The sequence below is a fragment of the Pinus tabuliformis genome, chromosome 3_2 (genome assembly GCF_031772625.1).
Source record: "Pinus tabuliformis cultivar Carrire ecotype Pingquan chromosome 3_2, CPIR1, whole genome shotgun sequence".
In the NCBI taxonomy this organism is placed as follows: domain Eukaryota; kingdom Viridiplantae; phylum Streptophyta; class Pinopsida; order Pinales; family Pinaceae; genus Pinus; species Pinus tabuliformis.
Window position 1 is genome coordinate 677,218,798 of NC_142302.1, and position 21,855 is coordinate 677,240,652.

Here is a 21,855-nt window from a genome sequence, read left to right on the forward strand (position 1 = left end):
TCAGTTTTCAGTTCTTGCATCTCAGAATGCTTGTTAAATTAGCAGTTGGGTATTAAAAATCTAACATTTGCATCTAAAACATTCTTTTGACCAGATTTTTTGTCAGCATATTTACAGGGAGAGGAAAGAGACAGCAGATGCGCTCTCTAAGGCTGGCTTTTCACAGGTTCTGCGATTATAGAATATATATGAACAGCTAGATAGGACTACATCAGAATACTATCATTGACCATTTATAGAGGGCCCTTCAGCTGGATTTACCACAGGACAGAGATTAAGGATGGCAGCACTTTGCCTGTTTTTGGCAGTCTTTTCTTTTTGCAGTTTATTATGTATATACGCAGTCAGCTAGATGTTGAAACTCAACAGGCAATTTTTTGTTTGCTGCGGTTTTTAGACTGGTTAGTTGACGCTTCATGCTTTGTGGACTGATGGCTACTCATGCCTTTTTTTAGTGCATCTATGCACAAACAGTATGTAATTTTTATTCATTAATACAAATTACATTTTTTCTTCAGAAAAAAAAATGTTTATGCATCACATAATTATCTAAAACTGTCTCCATATTCATGTGTTCAACATTTTTCAAGCCATTTTCATAAAAGATCAAGGAAACAGCCCAGAAATGTTTGAGCTAGCAAAGGTGTAAACACCTCCGGCTATTTCCCTGGTCATTTCCAATCCAGAAACATTGAATGACTGGTGACTCCTATTTCCAAAATGGTTCCAGCCAAGAAACAGTAAGGGGCATTTCTCAATTCTCACAACCCAGAGTGCATCCAACCAAATTTCTCTCATATTTTCCTATCAATCTGTTTCTTAAGATCATTACGCTATGTGCCTATTCTAACCTTGACTTATTTCTTTTGCATCTCTCAAACCTCTGGTTTCAGTTGACCAAACTCAGTTCACAACAAACAACATCAAGCCCACACTTGAGCTTATAGCTACAACCTTAAGTTTTGTTCAGTACAGCATTTCCATAAGTTTTAAGAGATTAGGAATATTCTGAAGTCTGGATCTAGTTGAACATTTCACATGAGAATCTCCACAACTTTGAGACCGCAAACAATGGAAATATACCAGGATGCATTTCAGATTTTAAAACTAAGATTTCAAGATGAAAAGCAGAAGGGAATTAATAAGCAGAACCAGAGACGCTACTCTTTTTTGTATGGAACAGGTAAATATACTATGTGAACGGCTGCTTTCCTTGTTCATGTTTGTCACGGCAACTTTTCTGTTTGCATTCCCCTGCATTAAGATGTAAGTAGTCAAGTTTTCTTATGTTTTAACATTTCAGCCCAAACTAATGACCCTATGTATATTATATATACCCAAAGTCAAGAAGAAATACATGTTGGTTCAGGATCACATCATCAAGAAGACATTCTGAAATGCAAGGATATGAATATCAAGGGAAAACGAATAAGGGTATTAACAATTTTCATGGTACCTGAAGAAGCAGAGTAATCACATCTTGAACAGATGTCACCTCTACTTCGGTAAGATTCTCCACATACACGCCTTTCTTGTGGTCTTCCCTTACCTAAATAATAGTTCAGAGCAAAAACTATCATTAAATTATAAGACAAAATATGTGCACAAAAGAGATCTTAGCATCAGTCCTAATCAACTGAAATATATCATAATAGTAAATTAAGTGAAACATAGGAAAGAGTATGTATGGCAGCTGCTTACAGGTAAATTTATTAATGTTGGTTCCAAAAGGTCCGTGATTTGTTCATTGTAGATCTCCAAGAAGGAGCATTTGCAAGAATACTTCACATTCTCAAGCTTTTGAGAAGATTCATCCTTCCATTTTATTCACATATAAACTACTTTGTCAGTATTGCGCTTCCAAAAATATCCACAAAAAAAACGTAATAATATTCAAATTTAGACCTAAACTAAAAACTCACTTCTTGAATTTTAGCAAATAAGTGCTCAATGATGCGAGGTGTCAATCCACGATCCACACTAGGGTTGGCATCCAATCCCTCAAGTTCTCCAAGAATAGTATGGGTCTTCCCACTTCCTGTCTGCCTCACATGTAAGAAAGTACATTGTCAGATATATGCAATCAATAAAGCACTAGAGTGAATAGATTTCACAATTCACTTAGAACTAAACTTGCAAAGCCATCTTAATACAAAATTCTGAGAAAACTGTGCATGATGTCTTCGGTTATAATACCAAGCATACCCTTCACTTCATAAGTATATGGGACCTAACAGCAAACATTACCTTTCACTTATGGTCTCAGTTATAAGAACCCCATAAACAAAAGATCCCACTTCCAAGTTGTTATTTTGATAGGGCAGTCCTGAGACACTCGTAAAGCCATAAGAACTTGTCCTTATCTTCTACTATTATTTGACAACTAGTACTTCTTGTTAATGATTTCAGTGATGTTCCTCATTGCAGATATTTGCTAAATGAACTCTCTTAAAAGATGGAGACAGTCTAATCATAATTCTTATATGAGTCATATTTAGAGTTGATCTAGGACAGGAAACAATTTATTTTCTAATCGAAAGTTATATTTGTTTTTTATTTGCTATGTCTGTTGTGATTCAATTAGGAAAATCGATAGTAGATACAGGTTCAAATCTCAACACAGGTATCTTCCCAAGTTCATATTGTAGAAAAATTTAAAACCCTCTAGAACTTTTGTATTTGGAAATATATCTCGAACAAATTCTTACTTATGCAAACTTCAAACTGTTAAATTGAAATAGATATAATTACAATAAATATAAAGGTAAGATCTCTTGAATGCTAACACTCACTAATAAAGTGTTATTAGGAGACGCCACTATGTATGTCACTTTATTTGTGACCTGCATCCCCCAATCTAGCAAACTTGCCAAGGTCCCTGCAAGCAGCTAAGATGGCATATCTGACACATCTTTGAGATCTCTTGGGTAGGAAGCACCTATATACTAATAATTTGTCTTGGCAAAGATCCTAAGCTTATAGATGCCTCAAAGTTTGAAGATTTCGGATCCTCCTAGGTTGGAGTACCATGATACCATCTTCGAGAACAAAAGAAGCTTATTCCCACTTTGCATCAAGATCACCTCCGATCCTTCAAAGTGTTCTCGAAGATTCTTTCATTCTTCTCTTCTCATAAAACTCTAAAGAAATCTCTCTCATTCTTGGTTTGATTTATGAGGCATTATTGTTGAACCTAGCAAGTTAAAATGGTTGTTGTCACTCAGATTGTACACAAGAGTGCGACAATGCTCAGCGCAGGGTTGTCACTCGAATCCTTGCCCTCTCCATTTAAGTTGTCTCCTAACTGCAGACTAAGGGGGATAGTCTCTATGGATGAGATGATGAACAACTTGTTGGGAACCAACAAATTAAGGAGACACAACTGAGTGTCCTAGCAACTTGGTTGAAATTAAGAGGCAAGTATTATTATAAAGCACACTTTGATTAGATTCCTCAAGATTTTAAGTTAGAGCCCAGTGCCTTAGGAGATTAATTACTTGCTCAACTAGAATAAAATTCCAAGTTACTTGATGAACAGTTGCTACAATATGCAAATTCTATCCTATATGAAGTGCAGGACCTAAATCAATGTGAGATGCAAACTCTTGGTTGCTTTTAATTATATGCCTAATCTAAGTGACTCTTGGTTGCTTTTAATTATATGCCTAATCTAAGTGATTCCTTCTGCTAAATTCTTTTGAAGCTAGTCTCGAACGCAAGTTGTAGAGAGAAGTCCAAAGGAAAGAGGCTAGGGCCTCATTAACGATACCTCACATGGAGTTCTAACCACCCAAGTGCCTCCGTTCATACACGATATTGCCCACAAGAGAATTGCAAGGTCACCATGTTAACTACGGATGAGGGTCTAGACTTCACAAATTGTTTGAAGAAGGTGGTCCTATCTTCTCACAACCAAGCTTATGCTTGGAGGTATATTTTACAAATGCACTTCTAGCTTAGAATGAAGGTGCAAGATATGAGTGATTGCTTCAATGAGATTATTAAATATATTAAATGCTTCAATAAAATTACTTGAGACCCAAATGCTTATAGAGATATCCAATACAAGAGCAATTAGATGAAGCACATATAGAGCAATTGAAAAGACTATCTCAATGAAATTGTTATGTAATTAATTAATTATGTAAATGGGGCACGATCGAAGATCATGCCCCTTCTCGAAAAGGTACCCAAGGGCTTATTTAGTCCAGGGCCCTTCTTGTAAGAAAATCATTCATTCAATCATTAATAAATATATATCTATTCATGTTTTCAGTAATTAAGAGTTTGTGCGCTCTAGGTGATATCAGAGCAGGTTCAATTGTTGGCTTCCTGCTGCATTCAACCACCGATTTTTCTCAATCGGTCTAGTGCACCATTACGCTTGTCAACATCCCCGACTACCTTCGTCACTCGCTGATTACTCTGCTACTTAGCATGAACACTGCCATTATTTCCGCTGCTAATTCTCACAGTCGTTGAACCACCTTTCTTCCAGTCTGCCAGCCGACAATGCTACGACCTCCTGCCGCATCTTCTATCTTCCACCGTCATTCTGTTCATCAGCCAATCTCATTCTGTCTTCCGTCTCCCACCAGTCACGCATCATTTATTCAATCCGACATCCCTTCCCACCGTCGTTTTGTTCCTTATTACATTTCTCCACCAGTCACCGTTCTTATTTCCAAGTCTCTGTTTTGACCGTTATTATTCATCGTGACCCGTCACTCAATCCACCATCGACGTTTCATCACCATCCACTTCCGTTTAATAAGTTTTAAAGTATATAATTATATAATTAAAGTTATATAGTTATATAATTATATAATTTAACAAAAAAAATAGGATCAAGTTAAGAAAAGCTAAGTTGGATAAGTATACTCCACCGCATACCCAATCAATGGTTGCTTCAAAGTCGATGGCCGATTTCAATAAAAAAATTGATAAATCTGGAGACTAAGGTGACTGGACATGGCAAACAAATCGAGGCACTCTAGGATACATCAAAGAGAATAGAGTCAGCTTGAGAAGAACCATAATGAATTTAAAAGGCATCATGAAATCCTTTCAAATACGGTGAATCTAAATCATAGTCAAGCAATGGCGATGTTGCCCTGTATTTGTGACAAGTCGAAGATTACACCCGATCAAATACCCCAGTATAACAAAGCTACTCAACATCTCAATTCTCCAAATTCGTCAAATTCGTCAAACTCACATGAGAAACTCGAGTCTCCAAAAGCATCGTCCATACCCCATCAACAAAATAGTAACACGAATTTTCAAAATATGCAGCTTTGGAATCAATTCTCAAATATGCAGCTTACGAATCAATACCCTCTTTACTCCAATATTTGTGACATATCAATGAAGAGCAAAACTTGAACTCTCCAAATTTGACAATAACGAGAAGTGCAGTGTTGCATGGTTCAATAAAGCAGAAGAATATTTCGAGATTTACGGTATTGACAATGATGACAAAAAGATCAGGCATGCATCCATGCAAATGGAAGGTGAAGCATATAATTGGTATATGTGGTGGAAAAAGACGACACTTGCTATCAGTTGGAGGAAATTCAAAAATGCATTCTTTAAAAGGTTTCAAGGTGTCAAGGAAGAAGAGTTCTTCTCAACACTCACCAGACTACAACAAAAAGGAGATGTGGACGAATACACTCGAGAATGGGAAACTTTAGCTACATGAGTACCTGGATTATCAGAAACTCGTCTCATTCAATCATACACCATGGGACTTAAACCCCATCTCCAAGTTGAACTTGAGCTTCATGACATCACTTCTATAGAAGTAGCAAGACAAAAGGCAAAAGTTGCTGAAAAGAAGCATGAAAAGATGCAGTGGCCAAAAGTTGAAAGAGTATATTCGAGATGAAGATTTCCCCGAGTTGCGAACACGGATAACACAAAATATGTTCCACCACATTTTCGTGAAGGAGAAAAAACTAACTTGGAAATGCAAGAATGAAAGAGGGCAAGCGCAAACGTTGTGGTGAAAAATGGGATCCTAAACATAGGTGTGCTAAACGAAAAGAGACCAAGAACCTATATAAATGTGAAGCAACTAATGATTCAGACAGTGATGAATCAAACATAGAAGAAATCGAAGATTCTCCAGAATTCTCTCCAAAACTAGATAACGAGAATATTTCACAAGTATCATTATCGGCCATGACAAGTATATCGCAGCCCCAAACATTAAAGTTAAAAGGACATATCAAGAAGAGCAACGTAATGGTTCTGATCGATACCGGTAGCACCCACAACTTTTTGGACTCAACTATGGCAAAAAGACTCAACATTTTCACATTTCCCATGCCCAACATGAAGGTTATGGTAGTTGATGGTAAGAAAATTGAAAAAGTAGGGAAATTCCATAAAGTCAAATTATAGATTCAAGACTATAATCTAGAATCTTCGTTCTACATTGTACCATTAGGAGGAGTGGATGTGGTCCTAGGTATCCAATGGCTTCAAACCCTAGGCACTTACTCTGCCAACCATCAGAAGCAATTTATAAAATTTAAAATGGGAGGGACATAAATATAAGTTATATGGGTTCCAAACCCCTAAGAATCAAATTGTATCATCATCCCAGATGATGAAAATGATTCGGAAGGGAGCACCAACTTACTTAGTACAGTGTCATCAATTAGAAATGTTAACTTCAAATCTGGTCAACAAAGAAGCACCGAAGGTTCAAGAGCTAAATCAAAAGCACAAAAAAGTATTCCAAGATCTTCCAATGAAGTTGCCGCCTAAAAGAGAAATCAATCATACAACTGAAGTCAAATCAGGATCAAATCCCATCAACATCAAGCCGTATCGATATCCACATCATCAAAAACTGAAATTGAAAGATTAGTCCAAGATCTTTTAAAATGTGGCATTATCACAAAAAGTAAAAGTTTGTATGTTGCTCCAGTTGTATTAGTTCGAAAGAAAGATAGATCGTTCATATTATGCGTCGATTATCGAGGACTAAACAAAATAACAATTAAAAACAAATTTCCAATCTCTTTTATCGATGAAATGTTTGATGAACAACATGGAGCTAAATACTTCTCAAAATTGGACTTAAGGTCAAGGTATTACCAAATCTGAATAGGGTTGGAAAATGTAGCAAAAACTGTGTTCCGAACACATGAAGGTCATTATGAGTTTATAAGTAATGCCTTTTGGTTTAACCAATGCACCGGCAACATTCCAAGCTACTATGAACGAGCTCTTCCGTCCATATCTAAGGAAGTTTGTGTTAGTGTTCTTTGATGACATTCTAATTTATAGTAAAACATGGAAGGAGCACCTACAACATTTGGAGCAAGTCCTTGTTGTATTAGAAGAGCATCAGTTCTATGCCAAGAAGTCCAAATACACTTTTGGGAAGGAAGAAGTAGAGTATCTCAGACATCTAATATTCAAAGGAGTAAAAGTAGATCCTAATAAGATCAAGGCTATAAGGGAATGGCCCAAAGCAGTTAATATCTCCAAGCTAAGAGGATTCTTAGGATTGACCGGGTATTATCGAAGATTTATAAAAAACTATGCCCATATAATCGCACCCCTAATGAGCCTTCTAAAGAAGAACTCATTTCAATGGAATGATGAAGCAGAAAAGTGTTTTGAAGACTTGAAGGAAGTTATGTTTAATGCCCCTGTATTAGCAACTCCAAACTTCTCAAAACCATTTGTAATTGAGTGTGATGCTTCAAGTTTTGGCATAAGAGCAGTACTAATGCAGGATGGCCACCCAATCAAGTTTGAAAGCAAGAATCTCAATAAGCAAGAACGTCTCAAGTCTACATACAACAAGGAAATGCTTGCTATTATGCACGCATTAGCCAAATGGAGACAATATCTCTTGGGAAGTAAGTTCTTAATACGAACAGATCATAATAGTCTTCAGCATCTCCTCCAGCAGAAAACGTTATCTACAAAACAACAAAAATGGATCGAAAAAATTGTTGCCTTCGACATGGATATATTACATAAAAAGGGGAAGATAACGTAGTAGTTGATGCTCTGTCTAGGAAAGACGAAGAACCATCATTACTTGCAATTTCAGTTGTTGTTCCTGAATGGCTTAATGAGATTCGAAGTGAATATGCAAAAGATTCAGAAACAAGTGCTATAATCAATAACCTTCCTCGGAATTCAAAATTTGAATGGAAAAATGATATTCTATGGTACAAGCGAAAAATTTATCTGAGTTCAAATTCCAAATTTAAAGCCAGGATTCTCAAAGACTTGCATGATTCATTGGCAGTCGAACATGTAGGATTCTTTAAAACCTACTATAATGCACATCAATCATTCTTCTGGAAGGGTATGAATAATGATATTCAAAAATATGTAGCAGAATGTGATCAATGTCAACAAAATAAAAGTGAGAACATTATGACCCCAGGGTTGCTCCACCCCTTAAATATCCCAAACCAAAAATGGGAAGAAATATCAATGGATTTTATTGAAGGATTACCCATGTGAAACGGGAAAGATAAAATTCTTGTAGTCGTAGACAGACTCACGAAGTATGCACACTTCATAGGAATCAAGGAATCAGATTCAGCGAAAGAGATCGCCGAGATATTTTGCAAGAATGTCTACAAATTACATGGATTTCCTCAAGTCATTGTTAGTGATAGAGATCCCATGTTTAAGGGGAATTTTTGGAAGGAGCTTTTCAAACATATTGGAACATACCTCAACATGAGTTTTGCATATCATCCTCAAACAGACGGTCAAATAGAAACTATCAATAAGTGCTTAGAAGCTTACCTTCGTTGTTATGCAGCAGACAAACAAAACAAGTGGGCTCAGTGGTTACATCTTGCTAAATGGTGGTACAATTCAACTTATCACACTTCCGCAAAGATGACCCCATTTCAAGCTCAATATGGATATGAACCTCCCAAATGGAAGGGCTTGGCCATTTCCGAAACAAAAGTTCCAGCAGTTAAGGAGCAATTAGAAGAAACCCAAAAAGTTTTTCAAACATTAAAAGAAAATCTAAGTATTGCAAGAAATCGCATGAAGCAGCAGGTCGACCGACACAAAACAGAGAGAGAATTTGAAGTTGGAGAATGGGTATTTGTTAAACTTCAACCTTACAAGCAATTATCCCTAAAACAAAAAGGAAAAAACAAATTGGCACCAAAGTTTTATGGACCATATCAGATTAACAAAAAGATCAGCCAAGTAGCATATAGCTTAAGCCTTTCGGACAACAGTCAAGTTCACAACGTTTTCCATGTATCTTGTCTTAAAAAGGCATTGGGCAGACACCAATCAGCATAGACAACGCTTCTGATATTAGATGATGAAGGCAAGTTCATCTTAGAACCAAAAGGAATTGTTACCACCAGGGAAAGGAAGTTGCAATCTCGAGTAATTAAAGAATACCTTATCAAGTGGAAGAATCTACCAGAAGAAGAAGCCTCCTGGGAGACAGAAGCTTTTTGCCAAAAACACCTGTCGTTACGTATGCTTTGAGGACAAAGCATATTTTCAAGAGGGAGGCAATGTTATGTAATTAATTAATTATGTAATTAGGGCACGATCAAAGATCATGCCCCTTCTCGAAAAGGTGCCCAAGGGCTTATTTAAGCCAAGGCCCTTCTTGTAAAAAAACCATTCATTCAAACATTAATAAATATATATCTATTTATGTTTTCTGTAATTAAGAGTTTGTGCACTCCAGAAACAAGAGAGGCAATTTCAAGTGAAACACACTTAGCAATTCTAATCACTTCAAAAGGTTATTACATATTTCTTATGTCGATATCACATATGTTACTTAAGCGTTGCCAAATCAAATGTCAAGGAAAATTATCTTGCAAATAGGTAGAGCACTACCAAATTAGAAATCAGCGAAATAATAATTCGTTTGGAGATTGCTAACAGTGATGTGAAGCCAACAAGTGCATCTAATTAATGATGGATGCTAGAAAGAGACAATGCAAGGATGCAAGATGCAAGACTTATATGGTTAATTCACCAATGGACTTCCCACAATGTTATCACTTTAAAAAATGAACCAGACTTGAATAAATCAGATCAGCAAGCTATATTTGTGAAGTAGTCCCCAAAAATGACAAGAAAATCCCTCGAACACAATAATGATTAAGCCCTTAAGTGATGAATGCTACTTCTTAATTTCATTAGGCCTTTTTAGAATTGTTTTTAGGCTTCTTTAGAGTGATTATCACTCGACTATGCCACTATTATAGATTAGCTTCAGATCTGATATGTTATGACAGTCAGAGAGATAGGGATAGATGATCAAACCCTTAAGGCCCTAAAGCCTTGCTTCACTAGCAAGTTTACCAAGTTGAGACAAGTTTGAGGCACCAAATAAAGTGACAAGGCAATGATTTGAACCTTTGAATACCCTGCAACCACCAATGATTAGCTTGGAAACCAAGGAAATGCTCTCAAAACCCCACGGCTAGGGCAAATCTAGGCCCTCTAAGCCTGCGGCTAGACTATTTGAGCAAATGTGGCAAGTGCAAGCCCCAAAACGTGATGTATAACCTTCAAAACTTAGAGATTTGCTCTTGAAGATACCTGCAACTAAAATGTATTAGTGTTAAAAACAATTGTGATGATGGATCAGCCAACTTAGGGGTTGCAACTAGGGCAAATCTAGGCCTTCTAAGCCTGCGGCTAGGCTAGTTGAGAAAATGTGGCAAGTGCAAGCCCCAAAACCTGATGTATAACCTTCAAAACTTGGATATTTTCCCTTGAAGAGACCTGCAACTAAAATGTATTAGTGTTAAAAGCAATTTTGATGATGGATCAGCCCACTTAGGGGTTGCGGCTAGGGCTTTTATCCCCTCCAATGCTAGCGAGCAGCCCAGAAAGTGGCCCTAGGCCTAGCAGCTAGGCCTCAAGGGGCTAGAATGATGAAACAAATGAACCTTCAGCCCTTGAAACTCTTCTTTGATGGATAATAAGCCTTCAAATCCAAGGTTAACCCACAAATTGACAAAAAAATGATGAGAAAAATACTACAAACCCTTGCCAAAATTGTTTCAGGCCCGCAAAACAAATTGTTAGCCCTTATAATCACATGCAAAGATGGAATCAAGCCCCTTTAGGGTTGCGGCCTAGTGTCCAAGGCCTGATTAGGCATGCGGCCCTTTTGTGGAGGCTGAGAAGAGGTTGTGGCTAGGGCTTTTAGCCTCAATCCCAGTGGCTAGGCCAAGGATGGCCTCTGACCCTTGCCTCTAGGCCAAATTAGCCTTCAAACTTTGAAAAAAACCCAAAAAATACCTTAACCTTGAGAATCCACCTACAAAACCACTTCAGAAAATAATTGCTCAAGAAAAATCCCTAGTTGTAGCAACAAAAAAGCCCTCTAAGGCTAGCGGCTTCCTCAAGGAGGTTGGATGTTGCAAAAATGGGACTTGGGTCTTGTAGATCTTGGCCTCCAGACCCTAGATCAACCCTCAAAAGTTGAGACTTGCTTCCTTGGGTTGGACGGCTCCTCTTCAAGCTGAATACCCCTCCAAACCCTAGTCGTCTAGGCTAGGTGAGGGCTAGGACCTTCACACTTGAATTTGTCTTTGAAATTTTAGTCCTTTGGCACCTGCAAGATGAATAAATAGAGCCCAAGACACAAGATCTAGAAATTTCTCAAATAAAACCCCAAAATTATTATTTACAAGTAATAAAAATAATTTACAAGGGTTAGAAATAATTTACAAAATATTTACAAATTATTTACAATAATCTACAAAAGAATATTGGCTCTAATTAGCAAATAATTCATTAATAGCCCAAGAATAAATTTTGCAAGATAATTTGATGGAAATAATTTTAATTTTAATGCACAAACCCAAACTCTGCAAAATAGATTCATTAGATAAGCTCGGGGTCCAAACAAAATGTGATCACCTCAAAGTCCATGAACTTGGGCTTTCCCCAAGGGTTGAATCACCTGAAAGATCTCTATACACTTGAAAAATAGATCATTAGTTTCATAGGGGTTCGATTCACACAAATAAGTCAATAATCTAGAGGTACCTGCTAGATCCACTTGTTGAAAAATGTAATTAGGTTCGATCTTCATAATGACGTGTAATTGTGATTTTATGTAATTGATGAAAAGAAGAAAAATAAAATTTTTATTGTAATGTTTATCAGATATCTCATGGGTTTCATGAGCAAACAATTTTATTTTTAGTATGACTCCCATTGTGAGTCCTTAGGATTGGTCATAAAGTCAAATTGAGTCAAAGTCATGTATGAAGGACCCTTCTTGGGCATATTGCATTTTGTACGAGTCATTAGATAAGTATAATTAGCCCTCCAAGGCCAAGCAAAGTCTCCTCCTCAAGTCGACTTCAAAAAGAAATAATATAAACCCTCCAAAGGACATGTCAGCTCACATACACTCATGTCGGCTAATTACAAAGGCAAACAACTATAAATAGGAGTACCCGGCTTCATTTCAGAGGTATATTTTTGGTCATCACAGTTTGAAGTGCGAGGTATATGTCTAAAGTAAAAGAAGTGTGAAGGGAGCTTAAGGACCAGCGAGTAGAGAAGAGGAAATTGCAAAGTATTCCAGCATTGTTTGGGACTGTTTTGGGCTAAAGGTATCTCCACTAGTGCGAAGTTGCAGACTTGTAAATTGCAACAAGGAGACCAAGAAAGTTATAACAATCAAAAGGTAACTAAATTGGGTAAAGGACTAGTCAAGAGGAAGTCGAATTAAAGGGAAGAAGTCTCCTACTAAAGAGAAGCTAGTTAGGGCTAAAGTTGGCCAACCATACAAACTAGGGTCTCTGATTTGGAACCAGAAGTTGCAGACTTAAATCAGCAGGTTGAAATTCTAAAGGAAAATCGAGAAGAAGCAAAGGGTTTGACTATCGATGACTCAAGGAAAAGGACGAAGGCTTGGTGTCTTGGTCTTGGAGTGGCAACTAGGTCAAGGGCTTTGGTCTTGGTACTCGTCAATTGAAGTCTCTATAAGAAGAAGAATTTATGCAGGTTTTCCTCTCAAGTGGGAGAGGTTTTGGCCCTGGCGAATAGCATACATTCTATGTCTCTTGTCTCATTATTGTTTATGCATTGGTAATAGTTTGATGAAAGAAAAACACAATAATAATCTAAAGAGAAGAATCTAACCTAAGAATTAAAAAGCATTCACAAGCAGTTATCTCTCAGAGAAATCACCATCTTCTAAGTGTTTACTCTAGTCCAAAACCTAAAGCAAGATACATGTGCTAATAGATAGTTGATCCAGATCTTTTCACTTCAAAGATGCATACAAAATTGCATATAAAAGAGCATGTAACCATGAAAGCATATCACATAAAAGGAGCGTAAATAAAATACAACCGTGAGAAACAAAGGCACAAAACAACTTGATAACGGAGTTCATCCAGTGTGGATTACGTCTCCGGGCCCTGCTCAAAGTGGGGAGACCTCGTTCATTAATCTTCAATAAAATCAAACTACATGCATGTACTAAAGACACCTTATACCTCCACTTCTGGGGATGGCCTGAAAATGCACACCTCTGCTGAAGAAATGGGTTGCACCGTTGAAGAAAAAACGTGAAAAATGACTGTAAACTCGACCCCTTTCTGACACCATCAAAATTTGGACCCTCGGGAATCTCAAAGATTCCCTCTCGTTGGTCGACTGGAATTTTGCTACTTATATGACAAATCTAACTTCGCCATTGCGCTCCTTGTGAAACAGAGTAAAATGAGTATAAAGTCGGCCTGGTTCTGAAGCACTGTCAAAAATTGGCCCTTAGGGAATCTTTTAGATTCCTCGTGATTCGACAAAGATTCCTCTTTGCATGTTGACTAAAGATCTGTTTCTTAGATGACAAATCTAACTTCACCACTGCGCTCCTTGCAAAAAACTGAGTAAAATGAGTATAAAGTCAATCTGGTTCTGAAACTGTCAAAATTTGGCCCTTAGGAAATCTTTTAGATTCCTCTCCGCAAGTTGACTGAAGATCTATTCCTCAGATTACCAATCTGACTTCACCACTGCACTCCTTGGGAAAAACTGAGTAAAATGATTATAAAGTCAGCCTGCTCTTGAAACTGTCAAAATTTGGCCCTTAGGGAATCTTTTAGATTCCTTGCATATTTCCATACATTAGGGTTCAACGCCTCAATTTATGTGCCCGCTGAGGATTCCACCTCTGCAATGCATTTCATGCCCCTGTTCCTTTGTGGCAAATATGAGTTTAAATAAAAAAAACTTGGCGTTCATTTTTAAGCTTGCCTTCATGGCAGAATGGTTGGCAATATTAATTCGTTGGGTCGTTGGCCAATTTTAATTTTTTTGTTATTTTTTTTTATAATACGGACAAAAATTGGTGGCCGAAATTTTGGGGTCACCAGAAAAATTAAATAGGTAACAATTTCGCCAATTCTAGCCGCTGAAAACCGTCGTGGCAAAGAGCCAAATTGTTGCCTTGTTAATTTCCGCCAGATTTAGCCAAGCTTCCAAATTTAGTTGGTGCTTCGCTAACTTTAGCCAAGGGCCCAAGGGGCCTAGTTGACCAAAACTTTGACTAACCATAACTTTTGCATACGATGTCGGATTGAGGTGTTGTTTGCGTCGTTAGAAATCTTGTGACGAGCTCTTCGATCTGACCCTGGTTTCATGGTAATCCAAGAACTTTAATTTTTTAGCCTTTCCTGAGCCCTCTTTGATCACTGAGTGTTTCGAGAGCCACCTAGATCAATAGTCCAACCACTGGCTATGAAACAATAATCTTCAATGATAGCATAAATTGAAGCATTAAACACATTCAGCACATACCATGAATCATTAAGTGAGAGACACCTTGAATTGAAACCCCAAAGTTTTTATTAATGCAGAAATTCCAGTAGAGCTTAGCTCAATATAAAAAGAATTTCGATCTTGTGAGATCAAGATAAAATGAGGAGCTTGAGAACTTCCTTGTATAGAAAAATGGGAGGGAATAACCCCTCTAAGTGGAAATAACAACGAGTTGCATCAATCCATGGCTTGATCCTGGAGGAAAAAATTCGAACCCTTGATTGCCTGACACAAATCTCCAAAAAAAATTGACCTTCCTTGTTCACTGTGTTGGAGAGGTCAAACTTTCACTTCTGGACCATGGAGGACCCTCAAAAAATAGAATTATCGTTACTTGTGCAAAACAATTCTCTGCTTGGCCCAAAAAATTCGATTTGCTAGGAGAATAATCTTTTATGCCCCAATGAATTTGTGGACTAAGTCCTTCTGCCTTGGAAATGAGGTATTTTATCTTTGACTTGAATTTTTCCTTTGAAAATAGCCTCAAATTATTTTTTAATGAATTTTCTACTTATATGGTTATTTATTTTCCCTTCATTTATTTTTTTGGATAATTTTTGGCTAATTTAATTTTTTTTTTGTCAAAATTAAAATTAAAAATACTCAAGAGGGGATTAATTATTTTTCCACCCTCTAAGTGTATCTGAAAATATTTTGGTAATGGTGTTCTAATTATGAGGAGTCATTCACCAAAAATATTTCTAAACACACTTTTACATCAAATATTAAAAATTCAACCCTTAGAAGGGGAAATACACATAGACATAGACCATTCAAGACGCAACCAAATTCTGCAACAACACACATAATCTAGTATGAAAAACACATAGGCTCGGTAAACACTAAGACTCACCTAAGACCTCGTCAATGAGTTTCACCCTAGTTTTGGGGTATATATGGCAGAAAAACTCTACCAATTATTCATGTTTAGAAACACACATAATTTGGGGAGGTTAAAAAACTCCCTAGAGTAAAACCCTTTGAGAAGAATCATGGGCTTACCTAAGTGTTGTTACATGGATTAATAGTCTTACTAGAATCATTTCTACAATAAACTTGCAAAATTTGGGATTACAATGATGACATTGACTAAAAAAAATTGTTTGGTGTTTTATACCCTGCTTCTTGGATTGTTGACATGTACATGGTCAAGAATGTCCCAAATGATGAATTCGTTGGATATTGCTTTAGAAAAATTGTCATTAATTTAAATAGATAATGTGCACAATTACAAACCACAAAATCAACAGCAAAACTGGAAATAGATTTTGCAACTAAAAAATAAACAAGACAATATGCAAAGAATCTCAGCCTTATTTTATTAATATGAAAATATGTTGATACAAGACACAGTGATATCGTTGAGGTAATGGCCTCAAGAGATCTCCAATAATGTTGCATTGGCCTCCAGAAATAGATTGAACTGCAATTTCTAAGCTCTCTTGTGAATTGTGGATGAATTCACCAAGGGTAGAGATGGGTACTCGCGCACTCTCGCTCAATTACTTGAGGATTTTTGTCTTGGGGTTACTGTTGAAGTTGGGAACTCTCAGTTCTCCAAACCTCCCAAACAAGAAAATATCACAACTCCAAGATGTCCCAAATTATCTCCTCCTCCTCCTTTTAAAGACTCCATAGATTCTCTCCAAACCTCTAGAAGCATCTTATTTTGATTATTTTAATATTATTCTAGAAGCTCCCTTTTTAACTCCAAGTGACTTTTAATTTTATTTTATTTCACTAAGTCACTTCTAGCCATTTTTCCTTCAATTAATTTTTTTCGCCTCCTTTTATTTAATTTAGTGACTAATTAAAGTCACTTTTAATCTGGGAAAATCGTAAATCGCTCACTATGTTTCATCTCGCCATTGGAAGTCTCTTCTCGTCATCCCATCCTGTAGATTTTCTCGTTCTGATTCCAACGAGCTATTACACTGAGGTATTCCATCAAATATTCCTTCCAGAACGCCACCTCAAGCGTAATTAATTGACTCAGGCCCAATGATAATCTTGTTTTATGAAAGTTGTTGGAATGCAACAGAACAAAAGGCAAGTTTTGTGGATAATGGAATATGTCAAGCGAATGCCATTGAATCTTGTAAATACTCCACAAAACCCCTCCAGGACACCTGATGATGTAATCTTGCTCCTGTGGCCTGGCCATCACATACCCTGAAAACCCATCCTAGTTATACTATAGAGAAAAATAAAAATGGGGACATGACAAATCCTCCCGCCCCAAGATTGCTTGCCCTCAAGCAATCTGCACCTATCCATTGTAGAGACATCAACAAACTGATACCAAGATCCCATATGAACCACTAGACCACATCATGCCTCCATGCAATTCAAACATGAATGGATCCCCCAATACATGGATCCCAAACAAGCCGCTAACTCAATTCGTCAACAATGGATCCACCTGGATCCCAAAGCCACAATGGCCACTCAACATCACTTGTACTCCATGGCTTTGTCTATGCTCGGTCTCTGGTCGTAAATGTTGCTCCACCAATAGCATACCAACTCATCACCTCCCTCCAATCCAACCTCCAGCATAGATTGAGGCCACCCCCACTTTATTGATGTTGGGCTAATGCTACTGGAAAGTTGATGATTGGTCGGTCTACATCCCACTCAATGTTGTTAAAAGCGCGATCGGGATTTAATCGGCGCCGGGAAAAAATCGGAAAAATCGTTAAAATCGGGAAAAAATCGGAAAAAATCGGGAAAAAATCGTTTGGCACAAAAATATTCATTTTTTTTCATTTTTTTTCAATTTTTTTAATATCTAAACCATCTACAACATAAAATAAATACATTGACACATAAATATGATAAAAAAACTAATATATAAGATGTTTAATATCATTTCTAGTGCTAAAATCACACATAACATTGAATCATGTCCTGAATAGTAAGTCCTGAGTCCCAACTCAGCCTCAAAATATCAACAAAAAATATGATAATGTATCTCATCATGTCATAATGTCATATACAATAAAATGAAAGTCTAAGACTCTAATCCTATTGATTTCCTCTGCCCCTCTTGCGAGAAAATGTCACTGCTTTCCCTTTCCCCCTAGATGAAGATGCTGGTGCCTGTGGTGGTGGAAATGGCAGTGGAGTCTGACGTGCTCTAGAAGCTGAAGAAGTAGCTGTAGAAGTAGCAGCTACTGTAGGTAGACAGAGACCACGTCCTCTAGTGGTAGCCCGGGTAGGCGGTGTCACCTCCTCCTCCTGCTCCTCCAACTCCTCCTCCTCCTCCTCCTGCTCCTGCTCCTCCTCCTCCTCCTCCTCCTCCTCCCCCTCCTCCTCCTGCTCCTCCTCCTGCTCCTCCTCCTCCTCCTCCTCCCCCTCCTCCTCCCCCTCATCCTGCACTAACCAATCCTCAGTGGGATCCATGAGAGGCCTCTCGGTCTCAACCCTCCATTCAGCAGTGGTGTCAATCTCATCCAATGAGATGGCTTCCATATCAGGTGTCTTGTCTAGTTGCCTCACCCACAATCGAAGATTGTAGTAGACATAGACCATGTCATTAAGTCTACGGGACTCCAACTTGTACAAAGTTCATGAAATAATAATTAATAATTAATATTATAAAAAAAAATATTGTTTAATGAATTCAAAAATTTATTTGGAAATTTGCAATATTTTAAATGTTTAAGTGTTAAGTTGTTAACCTATTGCGCTTCTTGTTGTGTATTTTTTCAAATACACTCCAATTGCGCTCACATCCCGAGGAGCTGCATGTTTGGCTGAGGATGCGTATGGCAAGCTTTTGCAAAAGGGGTACTCTGCCACCATACATCTTCCACCATGCGGCTACAACAAAATTACAAATAAACATAAGAAAAAAATGGAATTTGAAGAGACAATGAAATTTGAAACAAAGTTACAAACTAAAAAATACCTGGCATTTTGGCCGTCCTATCAAAGATAGCCATATCAAAGCCAAATGTGCCACCTGACATCTTATACGTCTCAATTTGTTTAGAGATCTCCATACGTTGTTCTGGAGTTCTCACCATCTTCTGGACACAGGTTAATAATCCATCCATGATCTCAGCATCAAAATCAAACCCACATGCATAAGAAAATGCAGGGTTCAGGAAAAGCCCAGCAGCATGAATGGGACGATGGAGTGTTTTGTTCCATCGCTCATCAATGACGTTCCATAGAAGGAGTTGTCTCTGGAACCCATCATCTCCCTTGTCATCATAGTAGGACCGAATGGCTTCTTTGGCCCTGTCCATGGCTTCATACAAATAGCCCATTGCGGGCTTCTCACCATCTACCAACCGAAGAACCTTTACCAAAGGTTCAGTGACAGCGCACACCTCCTGCACTCCCGCCCAGAAGTCTTCTTGGTATGAAACAAGTCTGCAGACGGCCTCTCCTTCTGGTTTGCGGCTCATTGGCGAAGAACGCCACTCCTCTGAAACAAACATTCTCTTCAAATCCCACATAGATTTCAAGAGGGATTGAAGAGATATGAAACTCGTCGCAAACCGTGTAATGGCGGGGCGCACCAACTCTTTGTTGTTGGTGCATTTTCTCATCAAGCTAAGCACAGATGTGTGATTGTAAATAAATTTTGTGATGGTTTTTGATGAGTCAACAGCCTCTTTGACAAAGGGAATTTTCCCTATGTCCTCTAACATCAAATCAATACAATGGGCAGCACAAGGTGTCCAAAATAAAGTAGGATGCCTGTCCATAAGCATTCTACCAGCAGCAACATAATTTGCAGCGTTGTCCGTTATGACTTGGACAACATTTTCTGCACCCACCTCCAAAATAAACACATCCAGCAAATCACATAAATTTTTTGCATCTTTGATTTGATGAGTTGCATCAATAGATTTGATAAACATAGTCCCCCTGGGACAACTAACCAAGAAGTTTATAAGGGTTCTCCCCTTTTGGTCAGTCCAACCATCTGACATAACAGTGCATCCTGTTTGTGCCCAGGATTCCCTAAAATCCTCCAATCTTTGGGTGCAGTCACGCTTTTCATCTTGAAGAAGCCGGCCTCTGAAATCATGAAGAGAAGGGATTTTGTACCCCGAGCCAACACTGGCAATAGCATCAACAGTAGGTTGGAAAAATGGATTATTCCTTACAATGCTGAAAGGAATATCACTCCAGAGGAGAAATTTTGTCATCAACTTGTCAGCTTGTTCTTTTTCAGTTCTTTTCATCATTGAACCGATAGTTGGTTGTGCACCAGGTGTGGTTCGAGGAACAAAAAATGATGATGCAGCTACCGGATTGACTGACGCTGCAGTAGAACCAGTGCCACTTGGCCCACTTCCTTCAGCTGACCTTTTTAGTTGCCTTTTGAGTTCTTCTTTGGCCTCTTTAGAGTGCTCTAATTCTCCCAATGCTCTCATGGCTTTTCGGATAATTTCAGCATTTGTATTAGGACAGGGCACCACATCACGTCCAGGGATTTGTGCAAGGTGGAACTTCAACCTGTACACCCCCCCGAATATCTCCTTTCCACACAACTTGCAATACAAGTTTTGTCTATCATTCGGAGTTTTAGGGTCACCATATTCCCAAAAAGGATCCAATTTCCTTGGCATGTTTGTTTTTGAATTTTGAATTTGCAAACCTATGGAAAAAATTAAAAATAAGGATTAGGAAATAGGAATTTAGGATTACATAATACAAATTACAATTTAGCATTTGCAAAATTACAAGTTAATTATTTCCAAAATCCCAATTTCTAAACCCAAGTTACCCAACCAAATGCCAATGGCAAATGCAAAAAAACAATGAAAATTCAAAAAAAATAAACAATGTTTAAAGAAAATGAGAAAATAAAAATAAAAAATTGGTTCTCATAGTCATAACAAATAACCCATCCCAAATCAATGAAAAATTTCCAAAAATTCTTTAAAAACAATGAAAAACAAAGTTTTTATAGAAGCAAAAAAAAAAAATTAATCTACATACCTGGTTTATGGACAAATTGGTGATCTTGGCTTGGATTCCTCCTAAAATCGCTTGGATTCGCTCCCAAATCCGACGGCAACCCTCTCCCTCACTTCTTCTCCTCCTCCTCCGCGCGGACTGCTCAATGAAATAAAATAAAAATCGATTTTCCATATAAAACGCCCGCTGCCCGCGCCTCTGGCGATTTTTACCGAAAAAATCGCGATTTTTTCGAAAAAGTCGCGATTTTTTTAAAAACTCGCGATTTTTTCGAAAAAAAAAAAATCGCCTATAAAAAAAAGTGCCGATTTTTATCGATAAAAATCGCGATAAAATCGGATTTGCGAAAAAATCGCGATTTTCCGATAAAATCGCGACAACACTGATCCCACTACCAACTAAAGCACGCAATATCCCTCACATCTAAGGGCTCTTGTTGCACTATGTCCCTAACTAAAAATATCGCTCTATCAATAAGGTACCATCTCATGCCAATCCATCTTGTGGGAAGGATCGGATGCATGGGCATCTATATATGGGATAAGTCCCCTACGCTACATCGTATCCAACTCATGCAACTCTGCCTAGTCAATCAACAATATCCATCTAGAAAACCTACCTCTCTCCCTATAATGGGTACAAGTGGGAAAACCATGTTGAACGCCCTGTCTATGTACTCCTGGAGAGGGTTGTTGCCTGAAAGTACTACAGCTCTACCAGTTGCCTGTGCATCTATTTGCTCCTCATCAATGGTTTGTCCAAAAGATGACTTCTCATCCTGCTCCATCATGGACTCCACATGAGCCTCCAACTAACTCTCCAAGAATGGCTCATCATGTACATTGTGCACCCCATCCTCCTCAAGTGACTCATGCTCCTCTATGTGCTCTCCATGCTGAATCATCATTCGCTCATCTCGCCAATCTACTCCCTTATCATTTTCCCCCATGGGAAGAATCTACTACTCATCATACTTCTCCATCACACAAGGATGCATATCCGGGTTGCTATCAACAACTCTACATGACTACTCATGCTCCTCAGAGGCACCCTCGTATGAACCCATGGACTCAACTATAA

At 38.0% G+C, this 21,855-nt stretch overlaps 1 protein-coding gene across 1 annotated transcript in view; it reads right to left on the reverse strand.

Annotated features, from left to right (window-relative positions):
• Positions 1 to 21,855, reverse strand: part of LOC149182457 (kinesin-like protein KIN-12D) — a 303,163-nt gene that overhangs the window by 241,283 nt on the left and 40,025 nt on the right. Inside the window, exons 4-7 of the mRNA XM_089414561.1 lie at positions 1,923 to 2,042; positions 1,702 to 1,815; positions 1,457 to 1,549; positions 1,165 to 1,254 (exon numbers count right to left, since the gene is read on the reverse strand). Of these exons, the coding sequence (XP_089270687.1) occupies positions 1,165 to 1,254; positions 1,457 to 1,549; positions 1,702 to 1,815; positions 1,923 to 2,042 (417 nt within the window). The remainder of the gene's footprint in view (positions 1 to 1,164; positions 1,255 to 1,456; positions 1,550 to 1,701; positions 1,816 to 1,922; positions 2,043 to 21,855) is intronic.